The following is a 19,806-nucleotide window of genomic DNA, read 5'->3' on the forward strand; positions in this document are numbered from 1 at the left end:
TTTGCCAGCCCTGGGTATATGGTATGCCACTTTACTAGGGGTTTATAAGTAAATTTAGTATGCCACTCAGGTGTAAGTAAATTTCACCATGTTTTAGGGAGTGAGAGAAAGCACTTTTACACTGGTTAGCAGAGTCCTGCGGCTAACAAAAACAAATGAAACTAAACAGGAGGGGAGAAGGCAAAAGGTTTTGGACCATCTATTATGTGTGAAAACTGTGTATATACATCATGTAACGGTGTCTTCGGGGATGCCCCGTTGATGCGTGGTGGAGGACAATCTCCTGGTGGCATTTGGGTTGTTGGGAATGAGTTTACTGATGCCCGATCCCTTCTTGGCAACAGCAAACTCTGGACTGAGATGGCCCGGTGCTTACTTCTGGGGCCACCTCATTAATATGCATGTGATGTCACATACACATTTGAAAGGCCTGAAAGGAATTCCTTAGTTTTATGCAGATGTTCCCATGTTCAAGTCAGTGGGTAGACTATGGGAGGACATAAGAGCCCTCATTACTACCTCTAGCTCCTCCCTAACCATGCCCATTGGCCTGATTTAATGTCTCTGGAAATAGTAAGGAATTTTTGAAGGGTAAAGGTGGGGCAGAGCTGCGCAGGTTCTTCCGCCACCCCTCCTGTTCAAGCAACAGAAGAAATGAACCACTAGGTGGGGACTAGGATTGTCCCTAGTCCCTCCCTTTATAGTCCCAACCTACTGCTCACACAGCTCTTTCATCTCACAATGCTTCACTGTCCATGAGCGTCCATAAGAAACATTGCGAGAGGAAGGAGCTGTGTACCTGTGCTCTAGGAAGGAGCCTGGTGTTGACTAGATTATTTCTTAGTCTGAGACATGAAACTAATACTTTTCACAATGCGTTTCATGGGGAACTGCTGCTTGGATTTTTTGTTAGCTTAATAAAATAGACTTTTCATCTTAGTGTAACTTGTGCCTACTTCGAATTGTGGGGTAAACAGGTATGAAATTCATGGAAGTTACTTACTAAGAAGCAGAAAAAATCTGAATTGAGAATGTGACCATATAAGCAGATTGCTCCAGATTTTCCCAACGAAATCAATAATTGAAATAAAATGGTGAATTATGTAACTTGTAACATGCAACTTTTTGCACAATAGGTAGATCCGCTATAATAGCATACCATTCCACCCGTTAATCTCTTCCTCTCAGAGATATATAGTGTTTGTGATGCCCAAAGCCAATAATCAATCCATGATTTACAATCTATAACTGTCTAAAGACCACGCATTCCTTCATAATGAAAAATCTAATCATTAGAAATTGAGGGCAAATAAAGGTTATATATTTTTCCAATGTACCCAAGACTGAATGATTAGGGGTTTAGGCCATGCACCACTATGAAATTTCGTATTACCAATAATGATGATTGAATCTGAGGAAGTGTTTTTTAAAAGTGCTTCTGTGGACACTGGCTTAAAATAGGAAGCTAAAACTGTAGGAAAATACAAGAGATGATAAGAAATGTTCTACCATTGTGAATGCCCTATTTCTACAAAGTAAAATTGTTTAACACAGGTGTAAGTGGCCCTGTGGCTTGTGACATGAATGACCTATGGATGCCACCATGGAAATCACAAGAAAAAAGTCTGGGATTAGTTTGATTTTTGAGATTTAGATAGCTGCTGTTTTTTAGGTCAGTGTCAGCTGACACAGAGGGAAGCCTGCCAATCATTTCTGAAAATTAGACACCGAGGGATTTCTTAGATGTGTTTTCTCACACAGAATACTCTACAAATGTCAACATTCGGTTCAAACACCACCTAGCATTCCCAAACTTTTACCAATAAAAAGAGTACATCATATGTGTTGATGAGCCTATCATAATAGTCAAGAACAGGAGGAGACTGTGACTGTGTCACGTCAATATAACGCCAATGAGATCTTCACATGGTTAAAGTGCTGGTCTATTGAAAGGAGCATAGCTTCAGGGGCATGTTTAGAGTTTGACGCCCCAAATAAATGCATCCGTGGCTTCTTAGTTGGGTCAGGGGGCCTAAATTGGGACTGTTATGCCTGTGTCAGATTTGTGTCCTAGGTCAAGAATAAAAGACAAAACAGTGACCTTTACAGTTAAACAGGAAAGAGACACAGAAATATACATCTTGTTGCTGAATTTCAAAATGTGAAACTAGATAACCTGAAATCAATATGGCTTCCCTACTCCTCCAAATTGTATGATTTTAGGAAAACATTTTATTTCAGAGCTTTTTTTTACTTGATCATCACACATGAGAACACTTTTGAATACTTGAGTTCAGGATTTGCTCTGTACAAGCATCTCTTATAATTGATTCAATAGACTAGAATGTTCCTCCACCTACAATGAGAATCTAGCCCACGTCTATGGGACTACTTTACGGTTTATATAAAGGGCCTGGTACTGTTTTTTTTAAAGCAGTAAATAGTAGAAGTGAAGTTTGTGAATAGCATTTATTAATATGTTTCTAGTACTCTTGTATTACTATAAAACGTACTACAAAATGCAGTTTTCGAATAGCCTCCAGGGCCCTAAATTTGTTGAAAACATGTAACTTACACCTTTGGAGTAAATTTACATTTGGGGACTTTGAAAAGCCAAAAAGTAGAAACTTACTTGCCAGCAGGCATACAATCGCGCCGTTAGGGAAACGGCAGAACACCATCTCCCAGCAGCCCCAGCGCCAGGGACACTACACTTGCGCCCAGGGGCAGGAAAAATAGGCTCGGCCACCTCCCGAAGCACGGGATGCTTAAGGGCTAAACCAGCCTTACCTTCGTGCCATGAGGGGAACGGCTTGCTAGCACCAGCACACGCCGTGAGGGAAACGGCCAGCACGCATACAATCGTGCCGTGAGGGAAACGGCAGAACACCATCTCCCAGCAGCCCCAGCGCCAGTGACGCTACACTCACGCCCAGGGGCAGGACAAAAGGCTCGGCCACCTCCCGCAGTGCGGGACGCTTAAGGGCTACACCGGCCTTACCTTCGTGCCGTGAGGGGAACGGCTTGCTAGCACCAGCACACACCGTGAGGGAAACAGCCAGCACACATACAATCGCGCTGTGGGGGAAATGGCAGAACACCATCTCTCAGCAGGCCCAGCGCCAGTGACGCCACACTCGCGCCCAGGGGCAGGACAAAAGTCTCGGCCACCTCCCGCAGCGTGGGGTGCACATGGGGGTGCCCGGGCCTCGGGCAGGCATGTCTGCGCCCGTCCACGGTTGATCAAGTCTGGGCTGGGCCCCCTCTCTTGGCACTACCCCTTCCCACCTTAATCTCTAAGAAGCCTGGACGGTACATCTCGACTTGGCTGTAACTACCCGAGCCAAGGAAAACCAGGAAGGGGGCAGCCACGATTACAACGAGGCGAATTCTGGGACCAAACATTGTAAGTGACTCCTGTCTTTGTTTATTTAGCCACACCTGTTATTAACTTTGACTGTTTGACTCCCCCTGCATAGTTCCTTGGCACACTAGCGTGATGGAACACCTATCTGCTTAATCAAGTGATAACTATAGTGCTCCTCTCACTGCATATACCTAAAATTGCCGGTATGGGGAAGCAGACAACACTTGCCATATGTCACGCACCCCGCGGCTTATACTGCCCTCCCTACCGCAGACATCCATCGATAGAATGCTCCAAAGGGCCATTGGCGTTGTGGCTAATGAAACTGAAATCACCGAACGCAGACTATCACTGACCCCCGACCTTCCACAGTTTACCACCAGTACGGATTTTATTAATACACAATCTGTCCTTGACCAAACCTCTAAAACAACAAATCCGACCCTGACCTCAGGGTTGGACACAGTTTTGACCCCGAAAGTTGCCACTAGAAGGAGGGGAGCCACTAAAGGTTCTGGCAAGCCAGTACTCAAGGAAACCCATCAAGACGACTAGGACTGGGTCCAAGCATAAAAAACTCAATGATGGCTCACCAGTGTGCACAGGTGATAGGCCTTTCTCGATCATGCCGGAAGGGGAACCCCAGCCCATAGATGTGCAACCACCAGCATGGGTAGCTACCATGCTGGAATCCTTGAGAGGCCAAATCTGGGAAATCATGAGAGAAGAACTGGCCAAGTTATCCCCCCGATTGGACCAAATGTTTACCACTTGCACTTGTACTGCAGGACAGGCGCATACGCCCTCAATAATGCCAAGAGAGCCCAGAAAAGCGACTAAAGTCTCCACCGAATCTGGAATAATGGAGATTAGAGAGAAGTCTATCACCTCTATTGGGGCCCCAACTGTTACTCTGGAAACCCAAAGTGATCAGTCCAAGAAGGGCTGTCTAGTAAGGGGCAGTGTACTTGACAATGAGGGCACTTCTGAAGCATCCTCTGACAGAGGGGGGATGAAGAGACTGAGAAGCAGGGATGGAACGGACCTCCCAACAATAAATATACCACCAGCCTCAACACCTTATGTCATTGTTCTCACTGGAGTTCCACCTCTTAACGAAGGACAGAAAGAAACCCACCTTGAGCTAAAGAATAAATGCCTACACCTGTTTGCTAAACAGTGCAAATTCAACCTTGGTAATGCAGGTGAAATACTATTGACACGCAGAGTGAGTTGGGTGGGCAACAGACCCAAAGATGCCAGGGGGGGACTGTGTTATAGTGAATTTCAGAAACCCATCTATTGTGCAAAATCTATTGTCTTATAGTAACTGTTTTCCACTAACTGGTTCTGCTATTTGTCTCCTTCCACTCACCCATTTTTATGCCTCAGGACCCACCTTAATAGCAGGGATGATTTTATAATTATACACAATACACAGCGCCAGATTCGGCCACTGATAGGGCAAGGTGCCCTGCATCCCAAGTCCTTTTTTCACGCTGACAGGGTTGACCCTAGAGCCGATTTAAATACTTGGCACCAGACTAGGCCACTGACAGGTCAGGGTCCTTTCCTAATGCAATCTCACGTTTTCAACTTACCTCTGGCGAATAGAAATGGGGCCCTGGAAGAGTGACAGGTGGCCTTCTTGGCTTCCTTGTACTAGGGAGCACCCAGTGGTAAGGACCATGGACCTTAAGGATAAGTCATTTAGCCACTGTGAAATTGACCCCCCCCCCCAAGACCACCGATAATATCTATACTGGGGTGATAGCTTACCCTAAATCTCCCATAAATACTACCATTACTGGTAAATTCAAAGCTCCCATTATTACTAAGGGTTTACTATCTGGCACTGATATACACCTGCATGGCCCAACCTACTCACATGGAAACAGGGAAGAAATTGGCAATGCAGCGTGGGGGTCAGACATTATACTCACTTTAGACTCCCCGAATGAGCTTCAGGTAAAAATCATAGATCAACCAGAGTCCTCAGAAACTTTAGACCACTCAATCACCAATGCACAGGGGCACACTATAAACACTAATAGTACAACAAACGATCTCAAGATTGTATCTTGGAACGTTGCTGGTATCAAAAACAAGCTCGATTGCCCTGATTCGGGGGGAGGGGGGTTTATAGAAATGTGCGATATCTGCCTGTTCCAGGAAATCTGGTTAGTGGAGAACCCAACTCGCAAGGGTTTTACACATTTTATATACCGGCTGTAACTAAGGGACAAGGTAGGCCATCGGGTGGGCTATGCACGTGAATTGGGAGTCATCTTGGATGTAGGATTGCCTTGATGCCGCATATCTCCCCAGACATACTGTGCCTTATACTAACGTTCAAATCAGAACTGACAATCGCCCTAATCAACGTATACTCAAGGCCGGTTAGGACTGGTCAGGAGTCAGCAACCTTAGAACATCTTGATAACCTATTAGATAGTCTTCTCATCAAAGCACTGGTAGTGCTGGGTGGCGATGTAAACTGTCAATTTGAACCACTGAAAGACCTATCGGGCTCACCGGTAACTGAGGAGGACGAGCTGTGGGCTATCCTTGAGACCAACATTCCTCCCATCAGGGCCTGGACACCATTGGCACTTCAAATCAAGGCGCTTACTATAAAGTATTCTCTGTGAGCCTGCAATGGCCGCTTTGGCTCAGACTCCCTTGGGAACCAAACCTTCAATAGAGCTGGTTATTCTTCCATCTTAGACTACATCTTCCTTGAAACTAAGTTATTGCCCCTGGCAAAAGACTTTATTGTTTGCCCGAGGCAAGATAGCGACCACAACGTCTTAAAGCTCACACTTAATTTTCCCCCTACTGGGAATTATTCGGTCAAATCTTCTGGTGTTGATCATAGATTGATCCTCTCAAACAATAGGCAGAAGGTTAGGTGGGCCTGGGTGGAAAAATCACAGGATAAATTGACTCTCCTATTCAATTCCATTACCCCTAACATAGAGGCTTTATCGGAGATTTTGAAATCTGGAGACCTTGCCACGACCCTTGATGAGGTTGATAAGATCAACGAATCCTTAACATAAAGGCTGGAGGAGACGGTCTGGGTAACGCGCACCAGGGGTTGTGGCAGGAAACCTAGGAAATCTTGGTTCAATGGCGACTGCAGGGCAGCTAAAAGGGCATTAGTAGAGGTCATCAAAACAAAGAGCAACACCGCAGGAAAAGCAGCCAGACATCACTACAAAACCACCATTGCAGCTGCCAAATCCCAGTGGGAAACAGATCAGTGGAAAAGCCTTAAATCTGCCCTGGAAACTAAAGATATGAAAGTATTCTGGAACATCGTTACCACTGGTAGTAGTAACACCCAAGCTGCATTTGAGCCAAACATTGCGGCTGAATGCTGGAGAGAGCATTTTCTAGCCCTTTATGCCCCGCCAGAAGGCAAAGAGAGTAGTCAGACCCCAGCAACCCCGGTCCATTTGGGGCCGGTGACAGCCACCCCCGAGATTTCCCTGTCTGAAGTCTTTAAATCCTTAAATAAATGTGTCCCTGGCAAGGCTGCAGGTCTGGACAAGATTCCAGGGGACCCCTATCGGGCTGAACCCAAGATCTGGGGCCCGTACTTCTGGACAATTTTTAATGCAATTTTACTGGGAATGGCTCTTCCCGCAACTTGGTTAGGTGCCGAGATTATCCCGGTATTTAAGAAGGTATCTCCTTTGTCACCAGCAAACTATAGACCGATCAGTTTGATCGATGTCTCACAGAAAATCTTCGCTAGGGTTCTTTTAGAACATCTGCAGTCTTGGTTGGAAAAACAAAAGATTTTGACGACCTTGCAGGCAGGCTTCAGGGAAAAAACTTCAACAATAGACCAGATCTTCAGGCTCCAGCTTCTTTATTGGAAAACAGTCCAGCTGGAAGGGGGTAGCCTGTATCTGGTCTTTGTTGACCTGAAGAGTGTGTTTGCCTTGGTACCTAGAGACCCTCTATGGAAGGTACTAAGCGATTTGGGACTACCTATTTACCTCTTAAATGTATTGAGAAGATTACATGATGAAAACTATGCCCAAATTAGATATGGGAAAAATGGGGAACTAACGCAGCCCATCCCTGTAAACAGGGGAGTCACATAGGGATGTGTGCTTGCCCCCACTTTGTTCTGCATATACAATAACGGTCTGATTGATGCGCTCAGAGCCTGCAAGGACATCGAAGCTGTGAAAATTGAGCTTAAGCAAATCCCTGCCATGATGTTCGCAGACGATACCCTTTTCCTTTCTAAGTCACCAATGGGTATCTATAGAATACTAGATGGATTCTGCGAATTTTGCAGGATTAGGGGTCTCGAGATTAACATCAACAAAACCAAATTCATGGTTTTTAACCCCAGTAAATCTACACGTCCAAACCTGCACATGAATGGCAGCTCTTTGGAGCAGGTCTCTGTATTTGACTATTTGGGACTAACTCTCACACAGAATATAACTTGGGGGGCTCAAATCAGCAAATCTAACCTTAAAATTACACAAACCACAGGTGGCCTGGCCAAGTTCTTTAGGGAAACATCCCCGAAACCAGTGTGCCCGGTAATGGAGATATACAAAACCCAGGCCAGGAGTGCAGCCCTATATGGGGCTGAACTCTGGGGGCACTCCAACCTTAGGCCCCTGGTTATCACCGAGAACAAATTCCTCAGACAACTATTCAGTCTACCGATCAGCTCCCCCCTGGTTTGACTGCGTATGGATCTAGGGGTGAGATCCATTTCTGAGGAAATTGGTTGCAGGCCATTAATATTCTGGCCTCGCCTCTGGGCTACATCGGAGCTTCAAGAATACAGATTAGAGTTATTAGAAATTCTGAGACTTTCCGGCTCTGTGAAGTTGCCATGGTTTAGATAGGTCAGGGAGGGCCTCCATGAAATAGGCCTAAAAGAACTATGGGATAACCTTGATACAGCATGCCTGAGTACACCACGCAAGTCACAAATCTCCAGCTACCGGCGCAGTCTATCCGCAAAACTTCAAACAGAATCTCCTCATGGCTCCCTCACATCACTCTTCCTGGAAGTTAGACACTTGCAGGCTGGAGGCTTGCCTGGATGCAGTCCGCCCGGCACTAGCCAGGAAATTATATGTACAGTTTCGACACAGTTGCCTCCCCCTGCGTGCGTTCACATGTAAATGGACAGGGGGTAATTTAAGTAGATGTCCAGCCTGTAATATGTGTGATGAGTCTGAACTCCATGTGTTTTTTTCTTGTCCAGGATACAGTACAGCAAGACAGAGATGGTTAGTCCAGCTATGTAAAAACTTAGACACCACCCATTGTATTGAAGCCTTTAGAATCCTAAAATACAACACAGATTCACATATAGTCGTTTCGGTGTCACGCTTTTTAAATTTCATGTGGTATGTCAGGAGAAATTTCCTTAACTTGCAAAACTAAGGTCTTGCCTGTTGCTGATTTTTATTGCCTTTTAACTTAAAACACATTATATCAGATGAATTGTTATATCTTCTCTTTTTAAACTATTTTAATTATTTTAACTTGTCTGTACATGTTGGAGCTTGCTCTTATATGGTGAACAACGGAAATAAAGAAATATTGGAGGTGGAGTTGGGAACTTACTCAAGAGTGCAAATGACTGTTGTAATCTTGCTTTCGTATTTCCTTTTCCCCTTTTCCCCTTTTTCCTTCTTGTCTTTCCCTGTTTTCCCTCAGCCTCTGAACACCCCTCATGCTTGTCCCCTTGGTAGATTCTAAATGGAATGCTGGACAGGGTGTCAGTGGCGGCTGGTGACATTTGAAAGTGGTAGGGCGCAAGTGTTTGGGATCCGGTGGCCAGCAAGCCTGATTGTCTCTCTCTCTCTCTCTCACACACACACACACACACACACACACAATTTGCAAGTGAATGCAGGGAGAGGGTACATAGGGGAGGGCACTGTTAGGGGGTTCTCTGAAATTGAGAGAAACTGGGCATTTAAAGTATTAGATAATCAGAAAATTCAACTCACTTTCAGTGACCATGGCTAAGACTAAAACTGCACACTGGAGCGGTAGACAACTTGCATATCATCACATCAGGAGGGGGCTCTAACGTGTTTTACTAGTGAGTGAGCTGCAATTCCAGTGGCAGGTCACTCTCATTTCATGTTTTTTTTAGTTTGGGGCGTTCAATCATGGGAACTGTAGTGAATAGGTAGAATGATTTCCTGTTTAGAGTCTTCTTCAGATAACTTTTTTTTACGAACAGGCTCTGTATCTTTTAAAAACCATGTGACCACTGACGATTTTCCTGAAACACACAAATGCTTCCACGCACGTAGTAGTGTAGCAAGGATGCTATGGGTACATGGGGGAAGCAAGGAGATGGTCCCCTTTACTGCTGTTGGGGTGGTAAAAACAGCATTGTATAGGTTCAGTGGACCCCTCGGCAGACTCCACTTGCTGCACCAACAGTAGCTAAGCTCACACGTATACACCAAACGTCTGCACGCACATACAGTTAACAAATTGTTTATTTTTAATCTTTCTGGATAAAGGTGCAAGAAAGCAAGCTTTGAGAAAAGCAGATCTGTAGCCATTACACAAGTGAATTTTCCTAACCATACCCCAGTACTTTAGACCGTGATTTTTAAACAAAACTTTTTCCAACGTAAAGACAGTACTGAATGCAGAACATAACTGCATTTCAGAAAACTGTGTACGGTGCTTTTACCACTTTTCCTCTCTTCAAAGGCTCGCCGTGCGGTATAGATTGCTTCCCATTAAATGAATAGAGGACATTGCGAGGCTGACCTACACTGTCTGTAGTTTTGTACATCACTTTAAGGCATATTGCGCAATGCGTCCCTGACAGAAAACCAGAGAGCTTTCGAGTGAACAAAATATTAAATACAGTACGCAGGGGTCAGCTGCTCTCAGGAGGTGGTAGTGGGACGGGGAGGGAGGAAGGAGGGGGTTAAAAAAAAGTTCACTTACCTGTCGGCTGCCTCCGTCCTCTCCCTGGTTCTCGGCCATCATTCATTCCCTATGAGGGCTCCTTAAACACACTCCGCTCGTGCAGCCAATTCTTACATTACTCTCTTTTCTTCATGTCCAGGCCCGCGTTGGCGCCTCTCTGCGACTGCCCCTTCAAACGGTCCAGAACACCACGTCCACGTGACGCAACCCGGCCCTCAGCCAATCCTGGCGCTGCAGCAGCGCCACTGATTGGCTGACGGCACAGCCTACTCCTCGCCCGCCGCCTGCCCATTTAGGAGACCGAGGGGCTCCTAATGGGCATGCGCAAGGCAGCAAAAATACAAGTACGCATGACTGGGCACGGAGTAAAAAATTAAGCTCCATGCCCACTCATGCGCACTTGTGCTGCCTTTCCCAAAGGCGTCTGACAATGATGTCAGTCAACATGACACCGGACCGCCCACGGTCCGACGTCATGCTGACTGACATTCACAGAGGGAGGACTCGGGAGCTGCGGTTGCGGACATTCACAGTCACAGAGGAGGGAGCTGCAGCTGCGGGCGCGGCGCGGGCGGGGGGGCTACGCCCCCACGCCCCAATGGACGCACCGCGCCTGCAGGGTGTTGGTGTTAGAATGTTATGTGAGGAATAACTGTCAGTGCCAGGAGGAGCGTTGGAGAGGCAACCTGGAGATGTTGTTCTGCATTACTAATAACGACTATTTAACTTAGAGATTCCTTGTCTTATCTTCAATAATTACTCACAAGTATAAGTTACCTTTGTGAATCAGGCCCATATAGTGCCTGGTTTATGAAACAAAATACTACATTTGCAACCACAAAAGATCTCCTTGAATTGGTGCAATTGTACTACTTTTTGAAATACACAGTCATTGACAGTAGTAGGACAGGAAAGCTTTGTCAGTCTCAAATTTCTAGGCATGCTATTAGTAAACAAACACCCAAAAAGGGATGGGATTAACGCTTGCAAAAGTCAAACCAGTGGCAATGACTTGGGGTAGCATTCCTATCCATCGTTTTCCACTCACAGTGCCACTCTAGACAGAGGCCCACCCACTGCTGATCAGTACTGACCCTGTTCATCATGGAAACAGTCCATCCCGAAACTTGGTCATCTCACTAATCTACCCAGACAATATATTGTTCAGCACATTCTCCGGGCCAGCTAGTCAAGGCAAGAGAGTTCCAGTTTGCGCCGCTAAGATTTCTTAGTTAGTACAGAATTAGAAAATATGTCATTTTTATACTTTCCATATAGTCTTTAGTTTGTTATTAGTCATCAAATAACAGTCATACTAACACAATGCAGTGGTCTGCAGTGATATTATATAATTAATTCTATACACTACATTCTTTACAAAAGGCCACATACATTTAGTATTTCCAGACTCCAGACATTCTGAACATTATTTTCGTGGTTAGCGTTTCACAATTTGTGTTTTTTTCATTTAAGAAAAACAATATATTCAGCAATTTTGGTAAAAAAAACATTAAAACATCTCCACATATTTATTAATATATGTTCAGGCTGCCTGAGATACATCTAAAATGTTTGCACCAATACATAGCCCTGAATGAGCTGCAAAAATATACTTGTATGAGTGCACATAGAGGTACCTGTGTTTGAACACACTGATGCTGATTTTTGTTTTTTTTAAAAGCTCTAGGGCCGAAGTGTATGCAGTCACCCCTTCAGTGAAGGGGTTAAAGTGAACTCCAAAGAAGAACAGTGAACATGTATTTCAGATGGTGCCTGTGAAGGCATTTATAGTGAAGAATAGCTATATCACTTCTCACTTTTATAAATATATAGGAAAACAATTTTACAAATAAACCAAGAAACATTAGGTTACTTTCAAAAGTTTCCAAAAGAGCATCCCAATGAAAACTCGCCTGATGCTGTTTTGGTGGAGTGTGGCCACTGCAGGATCCTCGCTCTCGACTGTGGCTTTCTTGTCCAGATTCCGGAAGTGCTGCATGGCGGACATGTTCCCCCTCGAGCTCTGCTTCTGGCCCCCGATTTTCCCAATGACCTCGATGTTGTCTGGGCTGCTGTATGTGAAGAGGTAGGGGCAGCAATCGTGGCCCTGCGAGGGGGATGCAAGGTCAACATGCTACTACTGTACATAAAAGAGACTGTCCTGATGGGCTGAAGACTCTAATGACGATTGATGCCATTTACTTTTAAGAATGTACTACAGATTATGGGGCATATATACAAGCCCCTATCGCCCCTTTGAGTGACATTCCTGTGGCGATAGGGGCTTTGCCTTATTTACAAGGCCGCATTAAGCCACTTAACGAGGCTTAACGCCGCCCTGTAAATAATGCACCCTTTCACACTATACTTAGCGTGAGAAGGGTGGGCAACGGGTGTTGCCCGTGGGCATTCTGTTGAAACTCCCATTGATTCTGACGCTGCGCCCTATTTACAAGGGTGGCGTAAATAGGACGCAGCACCAAAATTTAGACCAGGGAAAACCTGGTCTTAACATGGCGAAACGAAGAGAAATGCTTTATTGCTCCTAGTTGTTGCTGTTTCTATGTGTGCTGCATTGTGCAGCACACATAGAAACTGCAAAACACCATGAAGGATTGTTTAAGTGCAGGAAGGTGTCCCTTCCTGCACATAATCAATCATTTAAAAAATTACGATTTGTAACTTCTTTGTGTGCTGTAAATAGAAGTTACAAATCGCCATTTTGGATTGTTTATGTGCAGGAAGGGACACCTTTCTGAACAATAAACAATCATTCCTTCAACGCAGGCACCCTTGCACTATATGGTGCAAGGGTGCCTGTGTTGGCACTAGGCAGCTTAATTTAGCGTCAATGCAGGGAGAAACACAGGGGTGCAATATATTTTTGTAAATATGGTGCATCCCTGCATTTCAAAAGTGACGGAGCCCGGGGTTCGCTATTTTGGAGCTAACCCACGCTCCACCACTTTATTGTAAATATGCCCCTAAGTGTCATGACACAAACCATGTCACGTTCCTCAAGTTATCCAAAGCTACATCGACACCATCACGTTCATAGACAGCGAAGCCTCTCACATCACAGAACCAAGCAATATAGGCCCCAACATAACCCCAGAACCCTAACCTATAGAGTCAGCCACACACTTTCACAAGATGTTACTTCCTCGTTGGGCTTCTTCTGAACTGGAGGTCATTCATCACACACTTTACGAAAGAGTTGACAGACAATGCAGGCACCAGTGGCTAATTTAACAGATGTCCACTTATGGCTTCCTAAATGAAATATCGACTTTACCATTAAAGAATGGAAGCGTCTTCTGTAAGGGTGCTATTCTGAAAAGGCACCCTGCTTCTTTGGGTGCAAAAGGAATCGATCATGCTTGGTCACTATTATAGAATTGATACGAGTAGCTTCACGTTTGCTCACATAGTTATATTACAAAGAACCAATTAGTCACAGAAAACAGAACACACAACAAAGTCATATATTTCATAACTTCCAATAGTTCTTGTTCTTCATATAATTATATATCAAACATCTAACGTGTTTCATCATCTTATTAGGACTTTTGAAGTCTCTAAATAACAACTAAATTTCAGTTAACATTATTTTGGCGTTCTATAGTAGAGAATCAAATGTATATGAATTTATATACAGTTGAATTAACGTGCCACACTTTCGGGGATGCATCATTACCAGCAGAGAAATAGTGATATGTTCTTTAGTGCTTGTTCTCTTGAACAGTGAACCCGTTGAGACGGCTGTCAAAAGCCTGAATCAATATATTGAGTCTACTAAGAGCGGGTGAGGAATGGGGTTGAAAAGGGGGAGGGGGGAGAGCAGATCCGGGGAATACAAAAAAAAAAAAAAAACAGACTTACCTGGGTGCCGCCGGGTGCTGCCGCCTCTGCTCTGTCTCCTCCGCACCGCAACAGGCATCTCCCAGGCTCCCGGAATCCCATGTCCAATCACAAAGCTGCCTTAAGCAGTATTGTGGTTGATCTGAGCACCATGGCTCGGCACTCAGACAGGAGCTTGGAGGCTTTGCATGTTCTTCACTAGTTTGTGTAATGCAGCCTGGTGGGGGAGATGCAAAGTGCGCATGACGGTTTGACCGGTTCTCTTGGGCCGGCCAAACCGTCATGCCCACTTTAGAGTGTGCTTTACACTCCTCCCCTTGCCCCCTGCACTAGCCACCCGGCCCACCCGCCCCACCCTGCACCCGAGCAGGAAGGAAAACTAAAACGATAATAGCGTTAGTTATTATCGATTTCGTTTTCCTTTTTACACTGCTCGCAGAGCAGTCGGGCGACGCTCCTCCTCTTTAGCGAAGGAGCCGCCGCTGCCTGGTAACCTGTAGTGCCGGCATCAAGTGAAAAAGGGTAAATAGACGGAGTGGGCAAGATAGAAAATATTTACCCTTTGTGAAGGTTTAGCACTTATTTCTCGATCTACAGAGATCCAAGTAGTTGGATTAGTCTATCATTATGCTGCACTGTTTATGCTATTCTTGAGTGCAACGTCCTGGTTTTATCTTATGTCTGCTATTTCTTAGCCCAATGTCACACATTTGTAAGAGTACCTCTGACTATTCTCACCTTTAACTGTGCCACCCTGTGCCTTGTTTTCCCCGTCCCACCAGAGTCACCTCTGGGGTTCTGGGAGACCTCATCTTTCTGCACTGAGGAAGATATCAGCCAGCAGAACAAGGGATAATTCGGTCAAAGCATCCAAGATGTGCCACTCAGCATCAAATACACCTTACACCAACCAGCACTGCATCCCCTCTGCCACCCTCCTTACTTTAGAATTCAATCACGTCAAACTTAAATTCCAGGATCCCCTTCGATCTCTTCCCGGCTGGATTCAGACTGGTAGGATAACTGAGGCCATATTTGTTTCTCTTTCTGGCTGGACTGCCAAGGGGAGGTGATGGACTCACCATAGCTGTTCTGACTGGCTCATTTATATCTTTGGGCTGCATTCAGTGCCTTGCAGCAGCTACTGCTACTCCAAGGTCTCTCAGTGATGGAGAAGCCAGGGACTGCATTAGAGCTGTACTGCCTCAGTCCTAGTCCGATATGCTAAATGGATGCTTTGCAGGGCTGGACACTATTGCCTTTACTGTTTCATTCTTAAATTCAGCCTTTGAAACTTCGTATCCCTTCATTAATAGATGCTTTATACAATCCTGTATTAATGACTGATATTACAAAGTGGAAAAGGAGAGCAGTATTTTGATATTCTGCATATGTATCCGAGGATACAGGACCGAAGCCTTAAAAACACACGTAAAGCATGCACGGAAATAAGGGATCGCACTCACAGCAGCAATGAACTGGGTCTCGGATACAAAAATCACGCTCAGGAAAGGGAGGAACTCGGTCTTCAGCTGGGTCACCCTACAGAAAAAGAAGTCAGAGTCATTCACTCCCACGCAAGAGCTGTGAATATCTAGAGAATATCGAGCCCGGGGTCGGACTGGAACACAGAATAGGCCTTAGGCCCAGAAACCAGAGAAAAAGTCGCCTCCATTGGTGAATTGGGTTGCTAAAAAGCGGTCAGTGTTTACAAAGTGAGACAGTTTTGAACACCAATTGTGCGCCAGGGTTGGTTAAATTATATAGCAAAAAAAGACAAATCATTAAGCGCAACACATTATGTGACAGTGTTATTTTGACATTTTGGCACTCATTAATATAGTCTAAGCAAAATCATCATCTCCTTAACAGCAGGTTAACAACTAAAATCAGCGATCAACAGCCGAAAGGTGAACAATTAACCATAGCAAAGAGTCTGCAACCATGCAGTACTACGTGCAGTGGGTTCTTCAAGTAATTGTCTATATGTCTGGCCTACAACAAATTTATTATTTTGGAATTTGCTGACTATGCAGTAGATAATGAATTATATGGCAAAAAAAGTAAATCCATAATTACGTGGTAAACACCACATAATTAAATTATCCCTGCTGCCCTGCCCACGGGTCATGCACGTGCTTAAACATTTTTTTATGTATAACTGCGTGAATTTTGAATGTAAACATTATTTGGGGGAGACTGCCTCTACCTTCCTCAGCTCCATCTCGCCGACCCCTTTGTGACCCCAAAACATACATGCAGACAAACCTCCTGAAGGGCATATACTTACACCTTATCTCTTGCAGCATCGGCCACGGTGACAGTGCTGTCATGACTGACCCAGGCCAGGCACTGCCCACTGGGGGAAAAGCAGGCACTGTGCACCCACCCGCCGCTCTCGCCCTTCTCGAACAGGAGCTCGCCAAAAGGCATCTTGGTGCCCCAGGGCGTCGCGCTGGGTCTGTCTTCAATCTCTTTCACATAGGCGGAAAAGACTCTGCCAGGCAATAAAATGGGAAGAAACTCGAGTCAAAAATGATATTGAAACATTTTATGAAACAATCATTGTGTAATGTTATTCAGTCCACTGAAATATAGACTCTGCTCCTCCCTTAGGCTCTTGCCTGGCCAGATTTTGGCACTATCACCTTCCTTTTATTAATAATCAACTGTTAGGAATCATCAATGTATAACTTCTCGAAAGGATTGTCCCTCTGGCATTTAAACATGCCACGATGCCCGTACTTTGAAAAAGATCCATAGTGGAGTGTTAGAAATGGGGGTCTATAGTAGGCAATGGTTTGCACCTTTGTCCTAGAAGGGACCCTTCTTCCTAGTCAGAGTAAGGGGGATACACTTCTAAAATAACCCCTGCTTATAGCCTTGGTAGCTTGGAACGAGCAGATAGGCATATCTCAGAGGCATTGTGTAAAGCATTTGTCAATACACACAGTAATACAGTGAAAACACTACACCTAGACACCACACCAGTTTCCAAAAATAAGTTTTCTTTATCTAAACCAAACAAGACCAAAAAGACAAGAATCCACAATACAGTAATAAAACTATGACTTTCAAATGGTAGAAATAGTTCAGTTCAAAGCAAATTGCAGATGCAACACTTTTCACACAAAGTACCTTGGATGCGTCGCACACACAAACAAAAAGTGTTGCTGGGAAGGTGATGCGTCGGTTCATTGCTTCGGGCGAGGTGATGCATCGGTTCCTTACTGCTGCGCAGGGGAGGTGATGTGTCCGTTCTTTACCGGAGAGAAGGTGATGTGTCCGTTCCTTACTGTGTGGGAAGGTGATGCGTCGGTTCCTTACTGTGTGGGGAGGTGATGCGTCGGTTTCTTACTGCGTCCGCCCATCGATGCGACAGACTTGGCGCCTCGATGCGATGGGACGATCCGTGATGATGCGTGGGTTCTTGCAACCGCACAGCAGCCCTTGCGTCAGAATCGGTGCGGTGATCCTGCACATCGGAGATCGAGGCACCTGATGCAGCGTGCAGAGATTTCTAGAGCCGTGGGCAGATGCTGCGATGATTTCTTCGGCAATGCATCTGAAACAGGTGTGGATGCGTCACGCTTCTCGAAGTTACGTTACTTTTCCCAGCTCCCAGCAGTAAACAGCCTCCAGAGGTCCAAAACTACAGCAGGCACCTCTTAGAAGATCAGAGCTCCCAGCAGGGAAGTTCAGGGGAGCTGGTGGTGAAGTCTTTGTGTCCCTGAGACTTCAGAACAGGAGGCACGCTCAGTTTCAAGCCCTTGGAGATCTTCCTCAAGCAGGGGACACAGCAAACAGCAAAGTCCGTTCCCCTTTCCTTGGCAACCAGTAGCCACAGCAGGCCAACCCCAGACAAAAAACAGAACAGGGGCAGTATTTCTCCTCAGATTGTCTGGCTCTTCTCCTTGGCAAAGGTTCCTCTTGATTTCCAGAAGTGATCTAAAAGTCTGGGGTGTGGGTCCCTCTTTTTATACAGCAAATCTCTTTGTTCTCTCCTGGCCCAGGGCTTTAAGCCCAGTCAAAACCAGTTCTGGGGGACACTTTGCAAGTGCACAACAACCTCCATTGTCAGTGTGAGCACTGGCTCCAGACAAACCACAGGGGGGCAGAGGCATCATTGTGCAAGGCAGGCACAGCCCTATTTAGGTGCAGGTGCTACTCCTCCCACCACTCTAAATGCAGACCAGCCTATTCAGCCTAGTGCTGAGTCATCCAGACTCACTGGAGCCACTGCACATCACCAGCCCCTGTCACTCCAAACCCAGACAGTCAATGCACATCCTAGCAGAGGCACACTGGATGGCTAAGCAAGAAAATACCTACTTTCTAAAAGTTGTATTTTCAAAAACAGAATGTAAAAATTACCCTCACTAAAAGATGCATTTTAACATTCTGAGTTCAGGCATACTAAACTTTATTTTCCTACCTTGTTCCCAGGGGTAGTTAGGCTTATAGGATGTTATAAGCAAACTCCCCATTCTATCCTATGGGAACAGATAGCCTTGCAATAGTGAAAAACGAAATTGGCATCATTTCACTATCAGGACATGGCGCACACACCAGGGCATGCCCTACCTTTCATGCACACTGCACCCTGCCCACAGGGGTACCTTGGGCCTACCTTAGGGGTGACTAACATGTAAGAAAAGGGAAGGTTAGGGCCTGGCAAGTGGATGAACTTGCCAAGTCGACATGGCAGTATTATACTGCACACAGGCACTGCAATGGCAGGCCTGAGTTACAGTTACAGGCTGCTTATGTGGGTGGCACAACCAGTGCTGAAGGCCCACTAGCAGCATTTGATTTACAGGCCCTGGGCACACACAGTGCACTGTACTAGGGACTGACTAGTAAATCAAATAAGCCAATTATGAAAACACCAATCCATACATACAATTTACAGGGAGAGCATATGCACTTTAGCACTGATCAGCAGTGGTAAAGTGCCCAGAGTCATAAAACCAACCAAAACAGGTCAGAAACAGAAGGCCACAAAGGGAAGATTCTGGGGATAAACCCGCTGTAAAAGCGAGGTCTAACATGGAGCATAAGGACCCTGTCAGCTTCAGGGCCATAAATCTGCGACCTGTAAGGGTTAGCCAACATTCACCTGAGAACCTTCTTGATAGTATCACACAAGATTTTTGACAGGGTAGGACAGGGACTGAAAAGAAAAGTGGCTCCCATTAACCAATAAAATAGCAAAACAATGGCCCACATATACAAATCAGAGCAATTTTGAATTTGTAAAGACATGCTGTACACATGTTTTCCAAGATGTGGGACATTGCTTACATTTGTGCTTGCTGCAGGCAAGGTTTGTGGTAATATCAGGGAAATCAAGAGTGCAAAAATGTCCCACCAGACCATAATATTTGCCCTCAAACAGTAAAACAAAAACATCCCACCCACTGACCTATCAGACCAGCCCTTCGGGGATTGCCAGATTGCCCCAAAGGCCAGTCCGACCCTGATTCTGGATTAATTCCCAGGTGAGGTTGAGACTCCCCTTTGGTACAGAATCATTGCTACTTGTGGCTGTCAAGGACCTTAGGTGGCAAGTGATACAGGCAGTGTCAGTGCCCTGATTTTCTTAGAGATGTTGGTCCTAATCA

At 45.4% G+C, this 19,806-nt stretch overlaps 1 protein-coding gene across 1 annotated transcript in view; it reads right to left on the reverse strand.

Annotated features, from left to right (window-relative positions):
* Positions 1-19,806, reverse strand: part of LOC146810305 (actin-related protein 2/3 complex subunit 1A-B-like) — a 164,359-nt gene that overhangs the window by 72,544 nt on the left and 72,009 nt on the right. Inside the window, exons 6-8 of the mRNA XM_085617302.1 lie at positions 16,473-16,679; positions 15,649-15,724; positions 12,235-12,428 (exon numbers count right to left, since the gene is read on the reverse strand). Of these exons, the coding sequence (XP_085473428.1) occupies positions 12,235-12,428; positions 15,649-15,724; positions 16,473-16,679 (477 nt within the window). The remainder of the gene's footprint in view (positions 1-12,234; positions 12,429-15,648; positions 15,725-16,472; positions 16,680-19,806) is intronic.

The sequence above is a fragment of the Triturus cristatus genome, chromosome 7 (assembly GCF_964204655.1).
Source record: "Triturus cristatus chromosome 7, aTriCri1.1, whole genome shotgun sequence".
Classification (NCBI taxonomy): domain Eukaryota; kingdom Metazoa; phylum Chordata; class Amphibia; order Caudata; family Salamandridae; genus Triturus; species Triturus cristatus.